Raw genomic sequence first — 27,232 nt, 5'->3', positions numbered from 1 at the left:
TGCTCAAGGCCTGTCTTAATTTATATGGCATTAGATCCATGATATGGGACACTGTAACTAAAATCCATCTGCTCTGGCAAAGAATGTTTTGGTGCTGTGAAAGCCTATGAACAAAATCCTGATGAACATGCAGAAAAGCTAAAGAGGAAGGCAGGTGTAGTGGTTATAAAAAGATGTCTGTGACATTTGAGATGAGCAGTGTATTGTCAAAATCAGGCTCGTTTCTCCTGAATGAAGCCATGGAAGCTGAATGTTTACCTGATGAGTCTTTGGGAGTCTCCAGCTTTAGCACCATCATAGCTTCAGTCAGGTGGTTTGCAAGTGACACAGACAGCGGGCAACACAGCTATTACTGTTCATCTGAACTAAGAACAGCTATTGAGTAGATGCTCTTTTCTATTGAATAGCAACAAGAATTTCCTGGAAGAGATTATCATTGCATATAATTTCTGTTAAATTAGCTCCCCCTGATTATGAGCTTTATCAGGAACAGAAATAACCAGCAATCCTCCAGCAAATAGTTTAAATGAGTTAGCTTAAAAACTGCATTAAACTGTCTTAGCTATCAAATGATGCAATCAAATTAAAAAATGATGTGCTCATAAATGAACTAGGAACAAATGTACAAAGTTGTTATGGCAACTGAAACACTGAAGTTAAAATTATGGATCCCAAATTCTTGCAAATAAAAGTAAATTAATTTCCAAGGTAATTGGAATTTCTTTCAAAAATTATTTATCTCAGCATCATCTTTCATAGCTTGAACAGAATTGATTTGATGGCTTTCTAATGAAATATAATTAATCAAGAAGAAGATTTTAGTTGCTTATGAATTACTATCATCTTGATATTTAACTTTAATCATCAGTTACACTTGCTGCACTGTTCCCGTTTTTTCTATTCGTATGATTTTATTGGACATGCATATTTTGCACCTGAGCAATTAGATTGTGATTGCTGTTATGTATTGCTTTATTGTAGCTCATATTTTTGTCTAATCTATTGAATCCTACTTAAAGCATGCCTTTCTTCCTTACTTTGGAAAAATACTTCTTTTTAATTCTGGTGATATTTGGCAATGCATTTAAATGGGCTCCTCTGATATGTCTACAAAACCCTGTCCTCAATAGGGCAACAAGTGTCATTGCATCAACAGCGTTAATAATCATGAGGCCATGTTTTCAAACAGTTTGCTAAGCTGGGTGCATGTAAGGTGCTGGATTCCTTAGGAAATTTGCCCCAGGAATTACAAAGCTGTATGGCTGCATTTTTCATGGACACTTCCTCGAATCTCAGGGAATTTTACTTAAGCCAGTGGTGCAGTTAGTTTGCGCTGTCAGAACATGGGTTTTGGTCTGTAGAATCAGAACAGCCATAATGGAAATGAGTTTTTTGCAAGAGGCTGGACTAACAGGAAGAAATGTTTTTTCTGTCTTTTGCTAAAAATCCACAGAGAAGAGGCTTATAGTTTGCCCATTGAAGCAGTGCCTTTGCTGTATACACATATCGTTTGCACATAGCTTCCATATTATTCTAGTAGAATTTGCATAATTTCTAGAGTAATTTCTATAATTTTTATATAATTATAGGATGCAGGACTGGGCAATATCTCAAAAGTTTATCTAATCTCTAGCTCTAATCCTGATGTTTCACTAATTTCTTGCTCCGGTGAGGGAGAATAAACAGCCTCAATAGTGTGTATCATTACCATTATAGAATCATAGAGTCACAAAATGGTTGAGGTTGGAAGGGACCTCTGGAGGTCATCTGGTCCAACCTCCCTGGCTCAAGCAGGGCCACCTGCAGCCAGTCACCCAGGACCATGTCCAGATGGCTTTTGAATTCTCCAAGGATGGAGACTCCACAACCTCCTTGGGCAACCTGTGCCAGTGCTCAGTCGCCCTCGGTAAAAAAAGTGTTTCCTGACATTCAGAGGGAACCTCCTGTGTTTTAATTTGTGCCCATTGCCTCTGGTCCTGTCACTGGGCACCACTGGAAAGAGCCTGGATCTCTCCTCATTGCACCCTCCCTTCAGGTATTTATATACATTGATAAGATCCCTCTGAGTCTTCTCCAGGCTGAACAGTCCCAGCTCTCAGCCTTTCTTCTTATGAGAGATGCTCCAGTCCCTTAGTCATCTCCGTAGTGCTTCGTCAGACTCTCTCCAGTCTGCCCATGTCTCTCTCATACTGAGTAGCCCAGAATTGGACACAGTACTCCAGGTGTGGCCTTGCCAGTGCTGAGGAGAAAGAATTAGAGAATTGTGTAGCTGTATCTTTTAAGTTTATTGATCATTGTCTTTCCTCCTTTTTGCCCCTTCTTCAGGTCTCTTTGAAAACATCTCTTCAACCCATGGCAAGACTCTTTGAAGACATTTTGTTGTACTTTTCAGTTTTAACTTTTCCAGAGAAAAACACAATTCTTTCAGTCTTTCTTCATTGGTTACATTTTCTAAGCAGCTTATGAGTCATCCTTGCCCCTCTTCGAATTCATTTTTAGTGGGTGTGTAAATATGCATATAACATCCAAAATTAGACACCATATTCTTTCAGAAGCTCCACCAGTGCCAAGTTTATCAAAATAATTGCCTCCATGTCTTCTGTTTTCCATTTCTGAATACAACCTAGAATAGTCTTTCTTCTTTTGCAGAAACGTTACATTCTTGTTTTAATTCCCCAGAATTCCCCAAGCCTTTTCTTCGGTGTTTGAAAGTTATTCTCCATTTTGGTTTTTCACATTTGTTGTTGTGTTTTTCCTAGGAGTACTTTTTGCAGTTGGTTTTGGAGTATTTCATCATGTTGATTTCCCACCATTGCTTCCACCAGTCAGTGTCTGCCCCCTTCCTTCTGTGTTATCTGCAAAATCTTGTGTGTGTTTGTTATTTGACCACACAGGTGTTAATGAAAATATTGCCTGTGGACCCATCATATCTTTGTAATACATATCTCAAAATATTTCCCTGTTTGATAACTACTTTTTGAAAATGGATTTTTCTAATTGCATATGTACTCCCATTTCTCATTACAATGATTTTATCTGCACTGATGTTTTCCTTTTTAAGTTGAGACAGTGTCAGCTAGAACTGCGTAACAGATTTAACAAAGGTCAAAATATGCTACATGTTCTCCTTTCCTTTTTCCACTAAGCCAGTTACCCCGTAAAAGAAGGAAATTACATTAGTTTGACATAATTTAGTTTTGACAAATCCATGGTGGCTGTTTGTTATCATTTTAATTATCTCCAAGGTGCTTATAAGAGGAGAGCTTAATAATTTGTTTGGTATCTTTGTGGATATCAAAATTCATTCGGTAACTCTCTGGGCTCTGTGTTGTTGATTTATATACATGGTTATATATACACATATATACACATATCTATGTGTGTGTGTAAATATAGACAAAATGTTTCCCTTTCCATAAGCATCTGGAGTCACCCTCATCCTCTGTGAGGTTTCAAAGATGATTATTAATAGTTCAGAGGTTTTGGTTTATATTTTCAGGAGAATTTCATTATTCTAATCTGCATTGAACTCAAACAACCATCTCCTTTCTTTTTTCCTGACTAATCTGCCTGAGATAGGTAACATGAATGAAGAAAGTTTCATCTGTTCCATAGAAAATACTTTTCTGGAGGCAGGAGTGAAGCTTCGACAGGACTTGGCTCCTTGCACTTCAGCATAATTGTTGATAAATGAGTTAATAGCAGAAATTTAACCAATTTGTAAAGTTTTGTGGTGTCTAAAGAAGCATTCACTGAGGTAGGTAGCTGCATAAGCATATGGTGAAGTCTGCCTTATGTTAGTACCTTGTATGAAGAAAAAAAGATTTAAAAAAATAGAGGTACAGGTACTTAGCATGCAAAAGACACTTCATGCCTGTCAGCAAAGCCAGTCATATTGAAGCAGGCATGGTGGGAAAAACATGAGACCACCTAAGTAGTCACTTTATTGAGTATGTAACCACAAGTGAATAAGATTATATGGTGACAGAAGCTCTCAGGATCCAGCTGAACCAGAAGAAGGAACCAAACCTGTAGGTCTCGATGAGAGAAGTGGGACCACACACCTACATGCACATACAGCCAGGGGACTGAGCCACATTTTTTAGTTTTTGTGTATTGTTTCTACTTCAGAGCTATGGGTAGATTGAAAAGGAAAGTAAGTTAGATGGTCCAAGTCCTTTAATCTCAGAGCCTTACTAAGAAAAGAGGAAGACATGCAGACTAAATGCACGTTTGTGTTTAATTAAGTGCACTTCTGATGGTGAAGTCTCCTGTGAGCATGGATTGTTTGGTCATTATAGTGTGGGCAGTATGGGCAGTAATTTATAGATACCCACATCTCTGTGCTATGGCTGAGAAGCAAAGACACCAGAAAGGAAAGGGGGAAATCACTGTACATCTTTAGTCTCTTCAACTATTTTTCAGCCTCTTTGGTAGACTTCAGAGCTCTACATCCATCTATCAGGGAGGAGGCTTAGTATGATGATGTTGCCTCTGTGCTGCAGAGAACCCACCATTTCCTCACTTCTGATCTACCCTAGTTCCACTTTGAACCTGGTATTCAGGACAAGAGAAATGACTGTGCGCAGCAGAATGCTTTTAGCAAAACTGTACCATTCCTGCTGTGTCTGGATTTGAACAAAACTGAGGGCAAAACAAAAGGAACGAATTAGTTTGGAGAATGCTACTAAAGCTTGGAATATGAACTCTGTGCAGTATGAACTGCACAGAAATTGTTGGCTTCAGAATCAACCTTAAATTCTTTGGCAAGTAAGCCACATAAGTCTGATACTAACCACAAATACATTTGACTTTTGCCCAAATAGAGTCTTTATCCATTCTAATTTGTTGCTGAATGTCATACTTACCCATTTTGTTTTGGAAATAAATATTCTGACTAAAAATGTTGGCTGCTTTGAAAGTGCAACTTGGTTTTTATAGCAATGAGATTTCAATTTTTTTTCAAAAACAAATTTACAGTTTGTGACTGTTTTTTGTTATACATTGGACTATCTGAAAAGGAGTCTGAGAGTTCCTCAGCGCAATGTCTAGAATCAGTGTATTCCTTAGAAATGAATACAATTTTATGATGCTGCTGTGAGTTTAAACAATAGCAACTTGCCATCTGAAATCTGTAGAAGTTAAAAAAACCCAACAAAAACAACTGAAGAAGTTGCACCATAATCATAAGGAATGAGTGACAGAGCTGGAAATTCAACTCGTGATCCTTGGTTCTGCTCCCTGATCTGAGCTCCCTGTCAAAATCTGAGAGCTCTCTCTGTTTTATATAACAAGATAACAGACAAAATGTTGGGTTCCAAATTAGAAAAGGTAGTATTACCAATTAAATTTCTGGATAGCTTGTTGAGGAAAAAGAGATATCTAATCTATGAGCTGTATTTTTTCATTGTAAAGTTTCATAGACAATTGGTGAATGTTTTGTAACTAGACACATTGCATATGAAAAGGAATGAAAGTGGAAGAAAATTTAACTAGGAACCTTTTAGTAGGGAATCATGACCAAAGGAAAAGATAGAACTGCAAATTGAAATCTCAAATGTATGGTATTTCTTTCCAGTAAGATTTTACTTTTGATCTTTTTGTTCAGAGTCTTTGGTCATATTAGCTACCGTTCAGACTGGGAACTGGTGAAGGTGGACTTCAGACCATCCTTCCCCAGGGAGTGCACTGATGATGACTATGAATCTTGGGAGCTCACAAATCTACAGGTATTCACGGTCTTATGTTAACTGCCACAACTTTTCCGTAGCTTTCAGATTCATGTAGAACTGTGTGCTAGGAAAGTGTTTTCAAGTAGAAGTTGGATGCTACATCCCCAGCTTTGATCTCCTTATGTTGGTATTTGCTGATTTTACAATAGTTTAAAATTGGGGAGAGTTTTGTGTTCCCTTTAGTTGTGTGATCTGTGTCCTGGAAAAGGCGGAAGTATATCTGGTGGTCTGCCATAATAATAGGTGGTCCTGCTGGGTTATGAAGCATATACCATAAACTAAAGTGTGTACTATTGATTGAAGCAATTTCAACATGCAGTCATACATTCTGCCAACTTCCTGACCACATACTGTACTCATATATAAATTGCCCTAAGTAAAGCCCATTCCAGAAGTAATTTAGGATCTCAGTGGACCTATCATGTAATGGAGTCCAGTTGTTTTGGGCAATACCATTTCTGCAGTAATGCATTAAGGCTGTGCGAATCTTGGTGCTCTGGCCAAATCCAATTTTGGGAAGCTACATTCTCTATACAATGTGTCTGTTAAGGAGACCAATGTGAGAGGGTTTTTTTACATTAAATGGACTATGTCGTATTTATTCATAAGCATTCTGATTATTATGTTTGTGCTTCTTCCAGTACATGTGTTCTCTTGCTGTCTGCAGGGTTGGGGTTTTTTTGCATACTACCCTGTGTTATTCCAGCTCTCCAGCTCTCATTTTCTAGTTCTCATGCCTAATTTTACACTTCTTGTTTGGGAATGCTTTGTATTTACTACGAATGTTAGGCAGATCTGAACCTAAAGAGTAACAGTATCTTGGGATATTGGCATTGAAATGTCTTTCAGAAATTAGAAACTACTAAAACGACTTTGACAGAGTACTTGCAGCTGCCCAATTACCAGTGGAGTGTGTTCAGATAGTCTTCTTTCTACCTGTGTCCACATGCCTGGTGCTTCCTGTTGACTGCCAACACAAGACATGGTGATTTAGGTAGAACTTCAGCCATCTGCATCCACACTGAATTTTTAAATGGCCCGTTGTAGGGTTTGTCTAGATTGTGCACACATGAAACATGAGTTAAATTGCACTTGACTTTCCATGTACATCTTTGGATTTGTGCCTTGAAATACAGCATATGTTATAATTCTGTAATGGCCTGTTAGTGGACAGCAGTGGATATGAGAGCTTTGTATACCTATACATTTGAATATAAGAGAGTTGAGACTTGATACAAGTTTATAGTCTTGGCAGCAAGACCAACCTTTCTCACGACAACATAAGGTCACGTCTGTGTGGTGTAGGCTGTGGTGTGCAATAAGTGCGGTGCTTTAATGTTCAGGGTGATCGTTGCATCATGGGCCAGCAGAGGAGCTTTCGGAGGAGGAAGATTTCATCATGGTGCATTAAAGGGAGAAGTTTCACATCAGCTCTCACATCCAAAGTTTGTGAATGTGTGAACTCTGATTACTTATGGTGAGTCTGTCTGTGGACCTTTTGATTTATTGCTAGTAAATAGTTACTTAGAGTTTGAGATGGGTTTATTTTCCTCCTTTTGCCCCTTTCCCCACATAGTCATGTATAAACAAATAGGCAACCTCTTATTTGAATAACAGGTTGCTTTTGCTTTTGCCTTTGTTTAAAAACATTGCCATATTTCAAGTATTTGTTCCACCTGACTGAACAAATCCTGATGTTTTTCTCTATTGATTAAGACTTGAAAAATGACCATTGGATTGATTTATAAGGCAAGCAAACCCTTTCTATTTGCAAATGAAGCAAAAAACCCAGAAGAAATGTGTTGGTCTGAGTGGCAAAAGAAACCTTTTAAAAATCCAAGCTACCAAGAGAGTTATTTTTGCAGAACTGACAAAGTAGTTACAGCCCATTTTTCCCCCAGGTGTATACAACTCCCATTGAAATTAGACTTAGAACAGAACTGGCTTCATCAACTTCTATGTTTAGCTAATAGAATAATATTTTTAAAATCTTTTTACTCTTAAAAAAGTAGTCTCATCCACCCCAAATTAGACTGCTGAATGAAGTGGGGAAAGTAACACACTTGGTATTGATGTTTTTCAGTGATTATGGGTTTGAGCGCTCTGCACCTCTGAAGTCGGAGTCTAGCAAATGCTTTGCTGACTTTTGGTTTAACCCAGAAGCACCTCCTGAAGACTGCGTGCTAGGGCAGGCGTACACCACCAGCACTGGGTAAGCTGATTTTGTGTTCGACTGGCTTGCAGAGGCTTCCAGAGAGGAGGAAAACATTCCGACCAAGGGCCACAAAAGTGGTTTGAAGGAAATGTAAATAAGGCAAACTGTAAAAACTGGGAAATGCGAAAGTTCTGACTCTGACTTAGAGAACGTGCAGAACCTTCCTACAGACTAATGAAAGAGAAATGTTACTTTACATGTTCACAGGAGTTCAAAAATGAATCCATCTGAGAAGAGAGGGAGCTGTCTTGTTCACAGTATTTTTTGTATAATTTTTTTAAAGTGTTTTGTAGCCATTGTTACACTTCTGATAGGAATGTCCTTTCAGAGCCTTTTCTTTTAGCCCATTGCTTGAGTTCAGACCAATTTTCAGTTTGAATCCAATAGATTACTTTGAGGATTCAGTAACATCTCTCACTTCCCATAGTGGTAAGGAGTTCTGTGGAGAATAGATTCTTTTCCTGACCATATGGGACACACAGAATCAAAGGAAAGCTTTAGTAACTGTAAACAATACCGCATAGAATATACACTACAATGTAGTCTGACGTCTGTGCTGAGAATAACTTGCAGCTGGCATCTATTCTGGCTTATCATAACATCATCTCTGTCAGTTGTGGAGATGCGAACCAAATGATGAAGCGTCAAATCTGGCAATAGAATCACGGTCTCCGTGTATATTTGCTTTATCGAGGAAAATGATGCCTTTTGGGTTGCGGCTGACAGCTGTGATATACAGAATAGGAATTCAAAAGAGTGAAATCTGACTCCAATTTTAAAGGGCATTTAAAAATAGCATACCTGAGTGAAACTGATCTGTAAATAATTACTGTACACATCCAAGTATTTAATTATTAGTTCTTTAAAGGTTTACACTTTAAAGGCTTTTTACTCTTTTATACTGCTATGTTAAATAAATGCTTTAAGTGTTTTAAGAAACGCATAGATTTGAGAGCAGCAGTTCAGCAATTGGTTCTGGGTTAATGCAGAAGCTGCTTGGTCTAATTTCTTCCTGATCTTTGGGGTTTGAACCAAGGCCTCTAGAGCATTGAAGACTGTTGAATGCTAGGAAAGGTATGGCAGAGAGGACAGCAGACTATCTAGCTCCTGGAGGGCTGGTCAGGCATGTTTCTAAATTGGAAAAGGCAGACTCTTCCAATGCATACAAGTGAAATCCTCATTGTGCTCCACACCCTTTCTTCAACAGGTTTTACTCAGTAAAGGCGATGCCCCTCATCAAAGTATTTGCATCATGAGTTGGTTTTGATCATCTGCAATCTTGTCTGTTTGTGAACCCCAGGAATATTCATTAGCTACCATCACACTCGCATTCAGTGCCTCTGATGGCATTCTGCTCACCTCCGATTCATTGTGCTCGCTGCTTACTGTTTTTGCAGGTACAGGAAAGTTGTTTCTAATGTGTGTGAAGGTGGCGTAGACCTGCAGCAGAACTTAGCACAGCATATGTGTCCATTGATTGCTCCCAGAGGACTTCAGATCAGCATCAGAGAAGAAAGCCTGGCTGTTAAGCCTGGGGAAGACATCACCTTCATCGTCAGACAAGAGCAGGTAGTAATGAAGATTGGCTTTATGAAAGTTTCCTCACTATTTTTATGGTTCCTTCCTCTCCTACCTGCTTTGCTGCTCAGTGAGACTAAGTTGTGCTTGACACAAAGACGAATGACTCTCTAAATATTGAAACTTCTGTTTTCAAGTGAATCAGACAATCTGGTAAGCTCAGTGAACAACCAAGTTCTGTCCACAGAATGGGATTTGTCCCCTGAGCAGTTTAGTCAGTCATGATTCCTTAAAGGCATCGGCTTCTTGGAAAATCAAAGGAAATAAATTGCCAAAGTCTCCTTGGACTGGAAATTTCAACTGCTGTATGAAAGAACAGAAATGCAGAGAACATTTAATATTTTGGTTTAAGTGTTTTTGAGAATCTGCCTTTCAGAAAGGAATGAGACAAAGCAAATAGCATGGCGTAAGAACATTTATTATATATTAGTTGTGTTGCCAAAGATTTTTTTTTTTTCCTGTTTATGAGAGAGACAATGCCTTAAGGCTCTGATCAAAGGCAGCAAGTAACTTTTGGATGAATTGTTTGTCATGGGTATGTTTCCTAATGCTTGCTTTTTAGTATTAGCTCTAACTGTTGTGCTCAGGTTACTGGAATATTGTACTTCCTGGCTAACCCCACTGATTTGCAAGAAATTGCAGAAAGTTGACACGTTTTGGCAAACCCGTGCGATATAAATCGGGCACTTGGGATTTACTTCTGTAATGGAATCAAGGTTATGTGCAGAACACAGGGCTGCTTAACACTTTGCAGGCTCTGTGTCCCAATGCTTGCAGTGCCCCAACAGTTGTGTGGCAAGTTATGCTGCCTTCTCTTTCTAGAATTTGTTTGGAAATGTTTATTGTAAGAATAGAGCATTTGGTAGCAATTTGGACTCTAATGATTTTGATTGGCAGTTTGATATTTTTCCCTAGTATGTAGATTCTGAAGCTTTTATGAATCTCTGTGGCAATAGGTAAAACATTTAAAACTATTCAAAAATCTTCAGAAGTCAGGGATCTTGAAGGGAATTCCGTGCTGTGTTTTCTGATGAAGTTTTTGCTCTGTACATCAAACTGGAAGGGAGATTTAGAAGAAATGTAACAGTTTGCTGCCCCCTATGGCTAAGAATAATATTTATACTCCAATGTCCTGAGCATTTCTTAGGATTTAATCTATACAACAAAGTCTAATGAGAATTCATAACAATTACTGAGTTTAAGAAACAGCTCTACTAGGATAAACCAAAACATACCACTTTCTCTGCTGAACAAAATTGATTTACTAGTTTATGTGAATGCATGTTACTAGATGCAGGAATGCCAGATATCAGGGAGTAAAGAAAGCAGGCTTCGGGTATGTTTGGGCAGTTTGCAAGTGACCTTAGAAATATTTATAATTTATAGTTATAATTACTTTTTTCCCAAAGTCTGTTGGCTGAACATATGAAAAAATTATGTCATGGCAATCATCTATTTTGCATGGAAGTGGAAGCCCCAATTCCTTTTAAATTTAGCTGCCTTTTCCCTATGTGAGTCTTTTGTTATCTGTCCACTGCTCTCTGTCTTTCCTGGTCAGAGAGACAGAAGTGCCTTGGTGTTTTGAAGACAGCGCTCCCATCTTTAGCCTAGGGAAGCTATTAGAATAAAACATTAAGAGAAGCTTGCATCTACTGGCGTTCAACACTGGTTTCTGTCTCACCTGGAAAAAATATGCATGTATACGTGTTAGCATAAGAAAGAGCGAACAAGAACTGTTTGCAAGCTAATGTTGTCTAAAGAGATTCTGCTTACTGGCACATTGCTGGCAAGAAGACATCTCTTTTGCTTTAAACTTTAATAACATATTATCTCTTCTGCTAAATTCTACCCATCTGTTGTCAAAAGAAAGGTGTTATTTAGTGAAAAATATTCACAGTGAAGAAGCTTTCAAGGTCCTTTATGTGTGTTGAGATATGGTGTTTAGGTAGTTGATAACCCTACAGGTTCCTTATTGTGGGTATTCTTTTACATTATAAGCAATGCTCTTTCATCTGATAAAACACGGAAAAAAATCAACCAAACTGCAAAATAATAAAAGGAGGAAATAATAGTATGTTTTCCTTCCTTTTGTAATGCCATGGTGTGTAAGTTCTAGGCTTCGTTGCCTCCTTTGATTTTACATTAGTGCTGCCTTTTGGGATTAGATTTTGATGTAAACCTATTTCAGAGAGTGGCTTATGGGGAAATGAAGTGATTTTTGAATACTTCGATGGGTGTCAATCCTTCTCTGCTCTGATGGCCATACAGGTCACCTGACTAGCATATGGATGTATACATTCTTTTCCTAGAGGCAATGAAGATTTTTAAACCAACACTGTGTTTTCACAATATGGAGGATTTTCTACCAAGCCTGGCCCTGCAATCTGTTTTAAGTGCATGACTGTGATGGCAGTGTACTGTGGCAAGCAGGCAGGAGCATTTTGCAGAAGACCAAGGAAGCAGAGCAGCTCGCTAAGGCAGTGCTGCTAGTAGTATTGAGAAAGTATTGCTGCTCACTGCTAAAATGAATTTTCCTTTGACTCCATCCACATTGCTGGTCCATGTAGCACAGGCCTGACTTCTCTCCTGAGCAGCCACACCGTGACAACATGAGTGATGGGCATATGTTTGTCCTCTGATAGTAGTATCAGTCTTGCAGTGTTTTAGGCCTGAGTTTAGGAAGACCGTGTCATTTAAAGGAGCACTTAGCAGAAAGGCAATGAATTATAAATTCTGTGAGATGTTTGACGTGACAAAATTATTTGGCTGGACTTTTAAACCCTTTCCCAAACTCAGCTGAATAATCTGCTTCATTAATCATGCATCTAATTTTGCAGTGGAGCATGTTAGTTCCAGACATGCTGGTAGCTCTGTATAATGCAATGTGCGAAAATCCCAGCTTGGATGTTGAAGGCGATATGGTTGACACTCAGAGGGTATGGTTAGAAGGTGCTGTGAAGAATGTCTAAACAAATTAATTTTACTTTATAATTGTATAGGCTAGAAGTTCACTGGGTGAGTGGTAATTCACTAAAATAACAATGTTCAGTTGTTTGCAATCATATGAGCATCACTGCAGGACTTGGGGCTGCCCTGCACCATTATGTTAATTAATGTCCAGCTGCATTAAGACAAGAGTGATGGTTTCTGTATCATACAACTTGGTTAGTGGTCTGGGGTGTCTGGTTTTAAGGTAGCACCTTACTGTGGAAATTTAGTATTATCTTTACTAATGCACACAACATCTGCTGCACTAAAGTCTTTGCCATGGGCGTAGTGGCTTTACTGCAACTATTGCAATTGAGTAGAAATACCTGGCTGGGGCTGGAAATGCTGTTGTGATTCAGGAAATGGTTATAATCATGTGTCCTGTCTATTTCGGTTCTGGCCATTTAAAATATTTTTTATGTATTTTCCTTTTAGGGTGATATATTGAATACCAAATACCAGGTAGATCTCGGAGATGGCTTTAAGGCGATATACGTGAACCTTACGATGACTGGAGAACCCATCCGTCACCACTACGAGAATCCTGGGATTTACCGTGTCTCGGTGAAGGCTGAGAATGTGGCTGGGCATGATGAGGCTGTGGTGTTCGTCCAAGTCAACTGTAAATCAGCTCTTTGGTTTTCTTACTTTTGCTGCTGTGTAAAAGCCTCGTGACAACTATGAAGTAGTAAAGGAAATTACTAGTCACAATTAGGAAAAATGCATATTTTTTCAGTAACCTCATGCAGTCTTGCAGTGCTGTATGTTGTTAATGCAGAGGCTTGTAAACCTAATGTGTTAGGAGGTCAGAGTTAGTTTTGTTTGGATTTCAGAGAAGGATGGTGTATTAATCTTCTAAAATAGCAAGCATGCCTCAGTTCAAATCTCAGGTTTGATCCATCTTCCTGACTCAAGACCCTGTTGGCTGTTTTAGCAGCTAAAATTTAACACTTCAAGCTATGTCTTTTTAGGAGCTTCTAGGTACTGTGTGAAGCAAGTGAATAGACATGTTGAGAAACGTATGAGCTCTTGTAGGATTTTAAAAAAGAATCAAAATCTCAGTGTTTCTAAAAATCAGGCTACTTATTAAAGTACTAGAATCTAGATGTTAGGTAGTTAATTCTCACAAAGTTTTAGAGTGGTACTTGGGTATAACTTCATGTTGGCAGGCAGTATTACTTGACTTAGACTTCTCTCCCTCTCCTTAATTAACACCTAAAAACCCCCATCAAATAGATTTAAAAGAAAAGAATAGCACGGCACAGGGAATATCATGCACCATCGCAAGCTTAATGTACCTCAGTCATCTCATAATTGAAATGAAGATGGAAACTCATAACTGGAACTGAATTTTCCTCTTCCTTCGAGATTCAAGACAGCTATTGCTTTGCCTGTTTTCAGATGTGTCAAAAATTCAGAAACAAGTAACATCAAAAGAAAACATACTCATCTTGCATTCCCCAGGTGTCTCTTTCCCTCTGTTGTGAGTGTTGTCTTCCATCCTAATCCCAAAGCAGTGGAAATTGCTGAAGCCACATACAAGGCTGTGCACAGATCTGTGTGCTTTATGTCAGCCTGCCTAGTGACTGCTGATATTTATGTATTTTGCTAGTCAGAGTCCTTGAGTCCAGAGTTTCCAGTTCTGCTTTGATTAGCCATTAATCCTAATGGCCAATCTCCTATTAAAATCAAATGGAAAGGATCAGAATTGAATTCTTCGCCTCAGTTTCATTGTCTGTTTCTTTGTTGTGTTTGTTTTTTAAATCATTTGACAGCTCCAGAGAGCTCAGATAAATTACTTAGGGCTTCACCATTACTTTTTAGGAGCTTCTAGGTGCTGAGAAGTAGATTAAACTCTGTCAATCTGTACAAGCAACAAACAGCAAAACACTCTGTGTAACATCCTTCTCTCCGGGGAGAACAACTTCTTACTGTTCAGAGGATGATGCGCATTAGCAAGCCCTGACGGAAAGCGGAGCAACTGCTTTCTCAAAATGTGCTTCTGGCGTGGCCTACGTCAGGATAAACAGTAAAAAGAAAAGATGTCGATTGTGTTCTATGCAGTGGATTTACAAATTGCAGAAGCAGCGGTATTTTCCACAAATAAAATGACTGGTGTGTTAAGAGGACTTTGGTGCCAATGTGCAGAGGCAGCAGAGCACTGAAAGCAGATGTGGTCCATTCCTGAGCTTGTCTGTGGATGCTGCGCATGGTCTGGAAGACTCACGGAAGCATATTACCAAGCCTGCTTGAATAAATGCTTTCTATGCGATTTACTCTGTTTAATTTTTTAAGTAAATTACAAGATTTGAGGAAATTAGCTGGCACTAATTAAACTGCTATTTCTACATTCTAGAGAAACACTAATAGCGTTCAGGGACATTTTTCACTGTGGAATACCATAAAAGAAGAAACGTCCATAAGTCCTGCTTTCACTCTTTTCTCCAGCTGGTGTATTCCCAGGGAATTTTTTCAGGGACAAATGGTAAAGGGAATATTTTTTACTCGGGCCAAGTTCTGTTGCTATGGGATGCCCTGTAATGCAGAACGATGATATGAACTTTGGCCTGTCATCCAGATTATGCTTTCTGATCCAGATCACACAATCTGCGATTTGTTAATAATCTGTAAGAGAAATTAGAGCAAGTCTGATAGTATAAATGTGAATAGGTAACCCAGAATAAAAAGAACTAAAGAAGAACTAGGCCTACATTTTCTTTTTCAGGAAACCATAATCTCTGTAAGTGTGTGAATTCCTAATTGTGTACACTTCAGGGTGCTGTGAAGCTTGTTCAAATGCATTATGGAATTGTGTGACTGACAGAGGCAGAAGGACTCACAATAATTATTTTTAGCTCTTTACTGTATAGGAATGGCAAAATTGACGTAACAGTCATCATTCAAGTACCAAACAACTTCTTCTTTACAAATTTTGGAAAAGAAAGTAACCTTCTTCAGGAGCAAAACCGTATCTCCTCTGGGAAAATGTAAATTTATGGCAAAATCAAAACAGTGACACAGATCCCTCCAGACTTCTTTAGTTTGCCTCATCAGAAGGAAAATCTGTTTCTAGGATGAGCAGATTTGATGAAGTTCCTACAATTTCTGCATTTTCCTCCAGACAGCAGCAAGAGGAGGAGCATTGTAACTGTGTTTCAGTAAAGAAGCTATTGAAGAAACCATTTGTTTAAGCACCCGACATGTCTTGAATTCACATAGGTGGTTAAAGAGTCATCGGAGAAAACACAGAATGAAAGTAGAGCCTTATATATGGATGAAGCAGCACACAGGATGGTTGAAATGAAGTGGAAAAAGAGGGTGTGCACAGCTTGGACGACTTGCTTTCGGAGAATTTCAATCAGTTTAGTCAAAGTGAATTAGAAGTGAATGGGCAATGATTTAGTTAATGAAATAGAGTAAGAGAAAGGCTTTGGACTGGTGTTAATTACCTTTAGGTTTGAACTGAGATGAAAGACCTTTGAATGAGTTAAAAGATATTTAGAATAGAACAAAAAAGGATGGGTTAGTATTCATTCTGTGTAATGAATGCATGTTGGACCATACAGCGGTTTGGTATCCTGGATAGACGATGCAACTGAAGTTACGAAATTTTAGTCATCACATTATACTACTATAAAGCTTTTGCCTTCAGAGATTCTGAAAAAGACATACTCGGAAACCTCCGAGGGAAAGATTTTCTTCCAATAAAGGTATTGTACTATGAAGCAAAATACAACATTAAGAAGGAGATAAAATAATTATAGTGATGCATTTCTTTTATACAAATAATAATGCTCACAGCCTTCATAGGCAAAAGTTCAGAAAGGAACAAACTTATTCTAAAGGCATATTTTGGAGTACAGAGGATATCTATTTTGAGTTGCAAATAAATGCTCTCCTGATATACGCATCTATTTTAAAGCATGCATTAATGAGAGCTTATGTGTGGTGTGAGCCTAACAGCTGATACTTTACAATGAAAATGAGTAGTCAGCAGCATTCTTTTTCAGTTTTCTGCTTTTCCCTTAGCAGTTTGAGATTTCTTAGATTTCTATTCATTTGATCTTCTATTACTTAAAAAAAAAAAAAGCTGAGATTGACTTTTGCACTTTTTAACTTGGATATTTGCTTATGTTTTCTAGAATCAGACATACACCAAAAAAAAGTGCATCAGAGAGTTGCATTTTGGTGATCTATCACATTGCTCTAGGATTTTGTTTGTGGGTTCTTTTGTGGGTTTTATTTGGTTGAAACGAGTCCTTCCAATTATGCCCGCAGCTTTCAACACAGATGTAAAAGCAGGAGGGAGGGAAAAATAAATTCAGGACATTATGGTGCGCAGGTGAGAGGTTTTTGGGCAAAGAGGCATTAATAAATTGATGGATTCTTGTTCAATGATATTTTGGGAACTTTTTTCAGCTCCACTGCAGGCTTTAAATTTAGAAGTGGTTCCAGTTGTTGGGAGAAACCACGAGGTGAATCTGACAGCCATCATACTGCCGAAGAACCCTAATTTGACAGTCTTCTACTGGTGGATAGGAAACAATCTTCAGGTACATGAATGGTTTGACTGAGATTATTTTCAATCTCTTTCCAAAAAAGGTTGAGTGACACCTTTTACTTTAATAGAAAGACTACCATGTTGCATGACTCCTTTTAGACCATCTTTCATTCCAAATAGCCAGTTATATCTTGTGGCAAGCAGTATCTAACTTCCCTTGTTTTATCACATACATTTAAGGTGTTAATTTCCCTTTATTGGTACTTATGTAGAAATGCAAATTTCTCTTCTGGAATTGGTTTGAATTTCTAAACAATTTTCTTTTGGGGTGGAACAACAATTTATTCTCTTTCATTACCTGTGGAAGAAAACTTGTGGAGGGGGATGCATTTGGGATCATAGCACTGGTGAATGATGAAACTTGGATTTATGTACTTCCATGTTGATAATGTGAGTACTGTAAATTTAAGTGCCGTACAGAAATAGATATATATATTCACTGTAGAGATAAATATTTTCTGGGAGTCTAAAATAAACTGGCATATTAAAAATAACTGGGTTATCTAAAAGGATATCAAAACAGTGAAAGCACTCAAACAATCTAGTGATATTCATTTGGGGATAGAAAGTTAGATAAACATATCCTAGAGCAATGAATATCCAAGTATTTCTGTTGGGAATATTTCTTGTCTAACTGGGTTAATTTCTTTTAAGGTAATTCTTTCAATTACAGATAAGTAAAAAATTTTCTTTATGAGGGAGACTAAGTATGACAGAGGAATGCTTCAGATAAGCGCAATGAACTTTCTTCTTGTAAATGTGCTGTCTGCCATAATCCCAGCCTGTATCTTTTCATCATTACTGACTTTACCGTTGCTAGAACAGGCACTGCAGATCGATGTAGTCTTGTGAAGGGTTTTATAATTCATACAGATGTGGTCAGGGAACAGATTATCTCAGTTCCGCCTTGGAGGTTATGGTGGGCTGGTGCACTTCCATGGGTCATGCTCTAAGTTGGCAGAATTAATCCTTTTGACCTTGACTATACCCCACGTTTTTTGAGGCAAATGGCTTACTGTACATGATCTTGTAGAGGTTTGTGAGCCTCACTCAAAATCTGTTTATTTCAGTGGGATCTGAATGAAAGCCTAATGCTTGACCAATTATTCTAAAAGAAATCTTTGCCCCATCTGGCAGCTATTTTGTTTATAAACATTCTATTTAGGGAAAGGAACATGCTGTATTGAAAATTGTAATTCAACAATTTGATAAAATGTTGATTAATTAAATAATTGAAGTAAAACCTTTTTTGCTAATTGTTTGTAGTGATGGTCTCTTGACACTGTTCTTGTGGTTCTTAGTGAAATTCTATTTTCAACTTTTCTTTGTTTTTTAAAGCCACTCCTTACATTGGACAATTTTCTGGTGACAAAGTTTGCTGAGACCGGTGACGTCAGAGTTACAGTGCAGGCTTCTTGCGGGAGCTCCATGCTTCAGGACTCAAAAGTTGTCCATGTGTTTGGTGAGACATTACTCTTGTTAATTTTTTTTTTGTTTCACGTGTGCTTGTTTCTTACACCTCTTAAACCAGGCCTGACACAACTGAACCTTTTGTAAAACTATATCTGATGCCACATGTAATTGTTAAAATTAGAGGGATGAACTGTCACTAGGTAACTCCATGAAGTTGAACAGTGTGATTGTATGGAAGGGTTTAATCTGAAACGTTTTGTTTCCTTTGCTTACTTCAAATGTTACTGTGGTTCCCAAATGCTATATGTAACAATAGTGTTTAAGTAATATTAGGGCCTATGACTAGAGAGTTTCTTAGAATTTCTAAACAAAATAGTTTAAATACCTCTGGAAAAAGGAAAATTTAGTTGTGTATATACTCTCAGCATTAAAAGAAGTGTGAAGTAATTGCCTTTTATCACAGTATGTTTATTTGATGTTTATCTGAGAGTTTGGATCAAGTATATCTCTGCTGTAATTTTTGAATAACCCTTCAGCTCTTGTTTCACATTGTGCCCTAGTGTGGTGTCTTATAATGTGGTGACAAGGCATAATATACTGTGAAAAATGTAGTGCCAATGAATGAATTACATTTGTATTTGTACTGTCACATGTGGGAATTGTGATAAGTGAAAAAGCTTCTTTTTAATGCAGAGCAAAAAGCCTTCAGATATCATGACATATACAACATGATACATCTCTATTGTCAGAAGAAGATTCTGTTATTTTTGCTGTTAGTATCGTTATTAATTTAAAGAATGGTAAAAAACACACTCATGATAAATGCAGCTTTTATGAACCTTCTCCTTTCCTAAGGTAAATGGATTTAACATTTATGCTACCACTTATAAGTGCATCCACTTCTTTAGAAATCTTTAGAAGTGTAATGTACTGAATTAATGACTTTGGCTTTCAAACACTCCTTCTGCTCTTAGTGTTGGCCCATCCTGATACCAAGAGCAAGAAAGTGCTGGTCATGGGGGAAATAAAGAAACCTCTGGAAAAGAAAACCCCTTTAAAATACAATTCTGTCAGAAGCACTGGGGAGGCCAGTTTGACTCATGCATTCCAGAGGATCTCTTTCTCTGCTTTGCATTAAGTTCCCCAGGTGTTCATCCAAGGAGCCTATGTGGACAAAGGGAAGATTTTAGAGACCGTTTACTGGGGAACAGCCCATTTCTGGTATTTCAGATATTTTGGACAATATCCAGAGAAATGTTGTGGGTGTACCTTGTTTTTATTTTTTTGAAGAGGGCAGTAGTTAGCCTTTGGTATATCATTTCTCTTCTTATTTTCATAGCTAGTTGATGGAATACATAAAGTATTAATTTTACAGGAAAAACAGGAACATGTAACGGGCAAAAACCACATGTTTATGATTCAGTGAGAACAAAATCCATTGGTGCATTCCCATTACAAGTAAAAGAAACCAACCATGCCTGTGTGGTGTATTGTCCTAAGGAAAAATTATTGGGAAGGTTATGACCCCAGAGCACGCATGTAAATCTGCTTTGTTTATTTTTTTTCTTCCTGCTTTTTTATCTTTAGGCACAGTTTTGATGATGTTGATGAAAATACAGAAAGAAGTTGAGTGCCTGACAGGAGTGTACTCTTGCTCCATGCAAGAGTACACAACAGAGAGCAGTGGGCTTCCTAGATACTGCAGGGCTGCACGGCAAATAATGCCAAATACATATTTTCAGCTTTTATTTCTGCAAAACTGTTTTTGCAACCTGGTTTATTACTTGTTCAAAATTGTTTATTTTTGTTTTTCTAGATCATTTTCATGTTCTTCCTCTGAAGTTTACTAAGCACCTGGACATGTACAACCCTGACATAGCGGAGTGGAGGGAAGACATAGGGCGGGTAGTAACACGACTTCTTGCAAAGGTGCTCTTCCAGATTGCTCGTAAAATGTTCCTTCGCCAGTCGTAAAGCTTGAAGGTTAAGTTAATGCCTTCTCATTTAGAAAAAAGGAGGCAGAGCAAAATAATAAAGTGGACCTCATGAGCCATATATCAAATAAGTTTGAGCCTAGTGTCACTTTTACCTGCAGGCTGTGGATGATGATATTGTAACATAGGAAGTTTAGGTCTGACACAGCCTGATTGGCAATTAATGGTAAATATTGCTCTCTGGGATTAGGGATAGACATATTGGCAAATACTGCTGACTCCAAAACAGGAAGAGTAGCTTAAATGTGATATATTTAGAAGTTAAGCAACGGATGTTGTGTAAAATAAAAGACACAGGCTTTGTGTAAAAACAAAGCAGAAAGAAAAAAATTACAATGTCAGTCATGTAACTTTGAAATTATATGTAATATCTGGGCAAATAGTACAGTGATTTTTTTAGATCATATTTGCAAAAGAAATGTGGATCGGCAGTAGTTGAATCCTGTTGGTTAAATCAAGTACAAAGCCATGCAGCAGTTCTGTGAGATAAATAAAAGCACCCCATAAAAACTGTCAGCTGTGCTCTTCAGGTACACGCACTGCCAGCAACCGAGTGCACACACTGACTTTTTGTGAGGGCAGTAGCACTAAGGTGTAGGTTGATAATGTTTTGAAAATGCTTGTGTTTGAAATCACTTGACTTTTCCTGGATTTACAGTAGTGCAGATCAGGTTCTGGAATTTTAACTTTATACTTTTTCCTGCCTTTTTTTTAAGGGTCACATCAATTGTCAAATTAAATTCCCACTTTTTTCAGCTTAAAACCATTCCATAACCAGTGTCAGTCAAAAAAATGTTTTAATACCTTATAAAATTGCCCTTGCATTTTATTAATTACTAAATCATTTGCAAAAGAATATGAACAATTTAATGGAATTTCAGAATCTTTTGAGAAAGGAAGGCTACGGGAAGTGCCCAGGGTGTTGTAATTAGAATTGTGTGGCTGTATTATACAACACATAGAGGAATTTGGGACTATAGCAAAATTTGCACAAACTGTTTTGAAAAGGAATGCACTTGACTTTCAGTGGGGGCTGCAGGTATTCATAACAATTTAAGGAACTGAACCTAGGTGCTCTTAGTCTCACCTTGGAAGACTTCTCTCTGTCCGTTAAACACAGATGGAAAAGTAGCCTCCTTAAGCTGAAGTTAGCTGCAATGAATATGCCCTTCTAAGTCTACTAAGTGTCTGAATGGCCTACAAAGGATCCTAAATCACATAGGAGTTTTAATTTTTTTTTTATGTTACCCTGGAAATGCATAGCCATTGCAGAGTTTTGCTAAAACTGCACACCACTTCATTTTGCTTCTTTCCATGATGCCACTTGTTGTGGTTTAACCCCATCCGGCAACTAAGCACCACAGAGCCACTTGCTCACTCCCCCCTGCCCCAGCGGGGTGGGGGAGAGAATCGGAAAAGTAAAAGTGAGAAAGCTCATGGGTTGAGATGAGAACAGTTTAATAAATGACATGAAATGAAATAAAATAAAATAATTATAATTATAATAATAATAAAAATTGTAATGGAAAGGAAAATAACAACAACAACAACAAAATAAAACCCAAGAAAGACAAGTGATGCCCAGCCTGTCCCCAAGCAGCAGTTCCCCGGGCAGCTTTCCCCCAACTTTATTTACTGAGCATGACGTCATATGGTACGGAATATCCCTTTGGGCAGTTGGGGTCAGCTGTCCCGGCTGTGTCCCCTCCCAACTTCTTGTGCACCCCCAGCCTACTCACTGGTGGTGAGAAGCAGTGTGGGGTGGTGTGAGAAGCAGAAAAGGCCTTGGCTCTGTGAAAACATCTCTGTATTATCAACACTGGTTTTCAGCACAAATCCAAAACACAGCCCCATACTAGCTACTATGAAGAAAATCAACTCTATCCCAGATAAAACCAGCACACCACTAAATCTGTTTAATGCGGTAGCTGTTCCAGTCTTCAAAGAGCAGCTCACATTTCAGTTAATTTATGTTTGGCTTTGTTCATATTTTAGCTTCTGGTGGAATCCCCTCTAAATATTAAGTGTCTGAACACCAAAGACGAAAAGAGACATGAGGAGTTATTTATGTATTTTGTATAAAATATAAAGCAAGGTGTCCTATAATTTGCCATATGCCTTTGTCTTCACAGGAAACCAATATACCCGAAGAAACACTCGTAACAGTCGTGAAACCTGGTCTGCCCACAACTGCTGACTTGCATGTGCTACTACCAGCAAACCAACCAAAAAGGAAGAGAAGTGTAACTAGTGATAAGGTAACCAGAGCAATGTATGTCTGGTTGGGACAGTCTTCATCCTGTTTTGCAATCGTTGGCTGTACTCTCATTGTCTTTATGTGAAATTAAAAGGTGCTCCCTAACTATGTAAAGATCTCACTCCCACCTGACAAGAGACGTGTAGAAGCTAGCAACACCTATGACTGCTGTGTTTGACAGTGTATAGACCAGCATAATCTAGTGCTTACTGGTATTAGTGTATTTCTCAAGAATAACTAATATATTGATCTGTTTTTTAAACAGAAACAACGGTGATGTCTGTGAAGATCCAGTAGAGCAAAGAGAGTATTTAGAACACTGACATTTCTAAAGAGGGAGGAACCATCTCTGCACTGTCTTCAGAAGCGAATTAGATTTCAGGTTAAACAGAAACAGAACCTTAGTAGTTAACCTATAATGTAAAGAGCATCAAGCAGGTAGTTTCTGCCTTTATGAGCAAATGTCCTTTTCAATTGGCAAGAAACAAATATAGTGAACACAGGAATCAAAATCAGACATTAGTGTCTCCCTACTTATTTCCAAACCGTATTTCTTCCATAATAAAAGACTTTATGCCAGTTGAAAATCAGAAGACTGTTTGGCACTTGTAATTTATGATATTTGTCCTTTTGCTGTGATAGAGAAGGAACAGGTCCCAACTCTGTGCCTGTATCTTGCAGCAAGTCCTGCCGGTTACAAAGAATCACAATGTAAGGTATCATTAATTTTGAAGGGCATTTTACAACTTCTTGAGACAAGGTCACTGTATCCAAAGAGCTGGAGAAGTAGATAAGATGAAGCTCTTCATATTAACACAAAACCAGTAGATTGTGTTTGGAATTGATGGGGAGTACACTTTGGAAAGTCCAAAAAAGTATGTTGAAGTTGTCCAAGTACTTGAACGGGTGTCTTACTTTAAAATGCACAGAGTACAGTGTGACTGCACATAATTTTCTGCTTTGTGGCAACCCCAAACCCTTACTGCTCTCCCTCTCTAATCACAGTGGGAATTCCTGGGAGTCTGAAATCCTGATTATGTTGCAGGAAATGGTTAATTTTAACAGGTTGTTTCTATAGTAGAGAGCCATTAATGAACTAAGGCTTTTAGCCAGGTGAATATTACCACTTCAAAATTATTTGCATCTTTCCACTTCTTGAAGAAGCAAGCTGCAGCTTCTAAAGGAAATTCTTTATTCTGAGGATATAGGGAATGGACGTCTTTAATAATTTAAGGGAACTGGTGGTGATAGATTCTTAGGTTGTGCAAACATTTTATTTCAGTGCGAAGTGTTATGCATATTAGTTCCCTTTAAATCTCAACTGTTATATTAGTGCTGTGCTTCAGGGCAGCTTAAAGAATGTCATCAATTATAATCAATGCTGTCTGAAGGTTTTTTTCATGTTTGTGTATGAAATATTCTGTCGGTTACTCCAAAGTATAAAGAAGAACAATCACACGTTGCAAATGATGTGGAAAAATTTCTGTTCAGTGGGGCTATGGGGAAATTACAGTAGTTTAGCAGGGCACAGTTTCTGTAATAAGTAGTTCTCTGGTAAGACCTTGCAAAGGTTTTCTGAAACTAGAGGAGCACTGAAAGGTGAAAGTAATTGTATAATCTGGAGAATAGATGTACGTTTCTGACATTGTTAGGATGGACCAGGTCAGACCAGTGGTGGTTGGGGTTTACATGTATGGAAATACCAAATATGGTAGAACCTAGGCTTGGTTGGAGCAGGAACAAGGGAAACAGGAGCAATTACAGCGACCTATGCTATCCAATGATAAAAATCAGGTACACTAGTATCACATTTCAACATCAATTGTTTTACAGAGTACAATGCTGTAGAGCCAGTCTTTTAGTGCCAGCTATTTTATAAAAATTTCTATTTTTATATTATTGCTAAGGGACACTATCTTAGCTATTGATATGTGCATATAAATTTGTTGATTTAGAGTGGAATGGCACAAATTTTGATAAAATATGTGTTGTATCAGAATCCACTGTGACTCAAGAAGTATCCTGAAAATATAGCCTACGTAAATAAACTTGGAAGCAGTAACTGGTTAAGTCAACAGGAAAATACTCATGGTGTCACTTGTTTAAAGATTTGTTACGTTCTCCTCTGTTATGAGAAGAGAATCTTGAAAGTCTTTGCCATGTTTCACTGGAAGGAACTGCTGCTAGTGCAAGTTCTCAAAATTAGTGTTGTGACACTATTGTGAGGACTCTCCAAAGCAGAATGTTTCATGCATGTTTGGAGAAAGTGTCCCTGAAATCCTTAACTTAGACATAGTTATGAAATGTCTTCCCTTAAAGAGAACCTATTTGTTCTTGGCTGAAAAACTTTTTGGTTTGGGATGTTATGCGATTTCAGAAGGACTGTTAAAGGCAATAATTTCTTGGTCAGGCAGAGGACAACTACTTGGTGGAGTTCCTACTGGTGTTTTACACAGAGAGTTGTGATGTGATGCTAGTTATTAAGTTAGTGGTCTAGAATAGGAGTCATTGGTAAAAGTAGCCAGCAATAACAAAGATCATAAGTAAGTTGGCAGTGCAGTAGTAGGAACCCTTTGGATAATTCTGAGAGTTGGTTCCATTCTGACAAAAGCCCTTTTTCTTTCAAATTTATGCATGTAGAAATAAAAGCTGAGCGTGATTTAACCTGGCTTTAAGAACACAGCAATTTCAAAAGTATTTCATTCTAATCACTGACTCTAGAGGAAGACTCGATTGCTTAATTTATGCTCATCTATTACATGTGGGTGGAATGAGCCCAGTTGAAGGAGTCAGTTAAAGTGCATTTAAACTATAGCCTGGAAAGCAGTGGCTCTGAGGAGGATTTGAGGCTCTATCTAGACAAACTACTACATGAAAATTCCCAGTGAGTTGCTTTGGCAAAAAGGGCAAGTCAGACCCCCAGATGTATCAATAGGTGGGTAAGAGTTTGAATATTGTCATTATTTTTGCATTCTTATACCATAGTGCAGGAGCCAGTGTGTTCACATGCTCAAATATTATCATTGGCAAGGATGTAGAAAAAGAAGATAGAAAATTCAAATGGTGGTTTAAGAACCTTAATGTGGAGAGTCTGGAGAAGCGCTCCAAACACTGGATTTGTTTTTTAAAAAGTTGGAGAAGTGGCAGCACTGTGCTCAATGGATATCTCGGGGCAGAAGAAAAAACCCCATGAGTACTGAAACAACCATCAATCTAACAGTGAAATAAATAAGCCAGAACCTTTGGCTGGATTCACATGAGATTCAAATTTTTGACGTGTGGAAGTGTAGTTTGTATAGGCTTGGGTGGAAACCCGGGGTGGGGAGAGAAATAACGAACAAGTGGTAGTCACTTAAGCAAAAACCAGAGTAAATGCTGGGTTCCTCAAACAGCTGCCAGGAAAATATGAGGTATCCAAAGTTATGGGGCTCAGTAATTTAATTTACTGGCTGAAGGTCAGATTAGCCTGAAGTAGTGGTTCCTCTTGCATTGTATACCATGAACATGTGAATGAACCTGGACTGATACTAAGTAACTTTATTTCAGTGGTGCCACCATTACTTTAAAGGCTGCTAATCAATATAGTTGTCATATCCATTCTCTTTTCAGACTTTAGGCAAAAGGATAAATTCTTAGGAGCTATCTGGAGTAATTGTCTTGGAAAATAACTGAGGCCATGCTCACATCACCCTTATGTTGAGTCATTCCCCGCCCGCCCCCCCCCGCAAAAAGTAATAAAGTCAGTGGAATGGCTTCAGAAGTTAGCTAGTCCTCAATATGAGTGAGGATATTTGACTTTGAACTTTTGGGTAGTCTCTGTCCATAACATGAGAGAGACTACAGGGATTTCTATCTGTTATACTGCAAAGGCTTGTCGAAGATGAGCACCGTAATTGATAATACCATAAAAGGAGTTACTCGTGAAGGTTTCATGGATATAAAGCATATTTCTAATTTGGCATCCTGTGGGAAGTCGTATCCTAAATTATAAGGCATAGAGTATAAAACTAGCTTTGATCTTTTAGAAAATTACCCATGTTGAAGACACAAGCAAGTAGAAGGGAAAATTCAGACAATTTGTCATCTGGGGTTAGGATATGATGGTATATTTAATGGTTCTGCTCCATAAAAATGTGAGAGACTATATTTTACTATGCTCTATCCACTGGAGAAAAATAGGAGGAATCCCGATTTTTTCCACATGGATGGATGTATATATTTCTACAGAATATTGTTAAAAATTAGGTATAAATGGAATCCATCCCATTATATGTAAGGAGATGGGGTAAATTATGACATGCAGTTCATTATCAAATAGCAGTTACTTTTCATAGCAAGAAATCTAAAATGACATCGCATGTTTTCTTCTGATAGGTTAGAAGAATGGAGAGTTTTTAATATGGATTATGCTTTGTGTGAGTTATGACCCAGGTAAACCCAATAGTGCGTGCAAATGACATGCTGTCTGTCACATACTGGGTGATTTGGTAAGGC

The 27,232-nt window shown here is 38.1% G+C and overlaps 1 protein-coding gene across 1 annotated transcript in view; it reads left to right on the top strand.

The window, feature by feature from the left end:
- The window catches only part of SORCS2 (sortilin related VPS10 domain containing receptor 2), a 460,992-nt gene that overhangs the window by 419,896 nt on the left and 13,864 nt on the right, over window positions 1-27,232 (top strand). The window contains 9 exon segments of the mRNA XM_059817647.1: window positions 5,609-5,729; window positions 7,076-7,209; window positions 7,816-7,944; window positions 9,345-9,516; window positions 12,949-13,135; window positions 16,933-17,066; window positions 18,413-18,536; window positions 20,304-20,416; window positions 22,614-22,739. Of these exon segments, the coding sequence (XP_059673630.1) occupies window positions 5,609-5,729; window positions 7,076-7,209; window positions 7,816-7,944; window positions 9,345-9,516; window positions 12,949-13,135; window positions 16,933-17,066; window positions 18,413-18,536; window positions 20,304-20,416; window positions 22,614-22,739 (1,240 nt within the window).

This window comes from Gavia stellata, chromosome 5 (assembly GCF_030936135.1).
Source record: "Gavia stellata isolate bGavSte3 chromosome 5, bGavSte3.hap2, whole genome shotgun sequence".
Lineage (NCBI taxonomy): Eukaryota > Metazoa > Chordata > Aves > Gaviiformes > Gaviidae > Gavia > Gavia stellata.
Note: the sequence above shows the minus strand (reverse complement) of the source record. Positions and strands in the feature narration are given on the sequence as shown.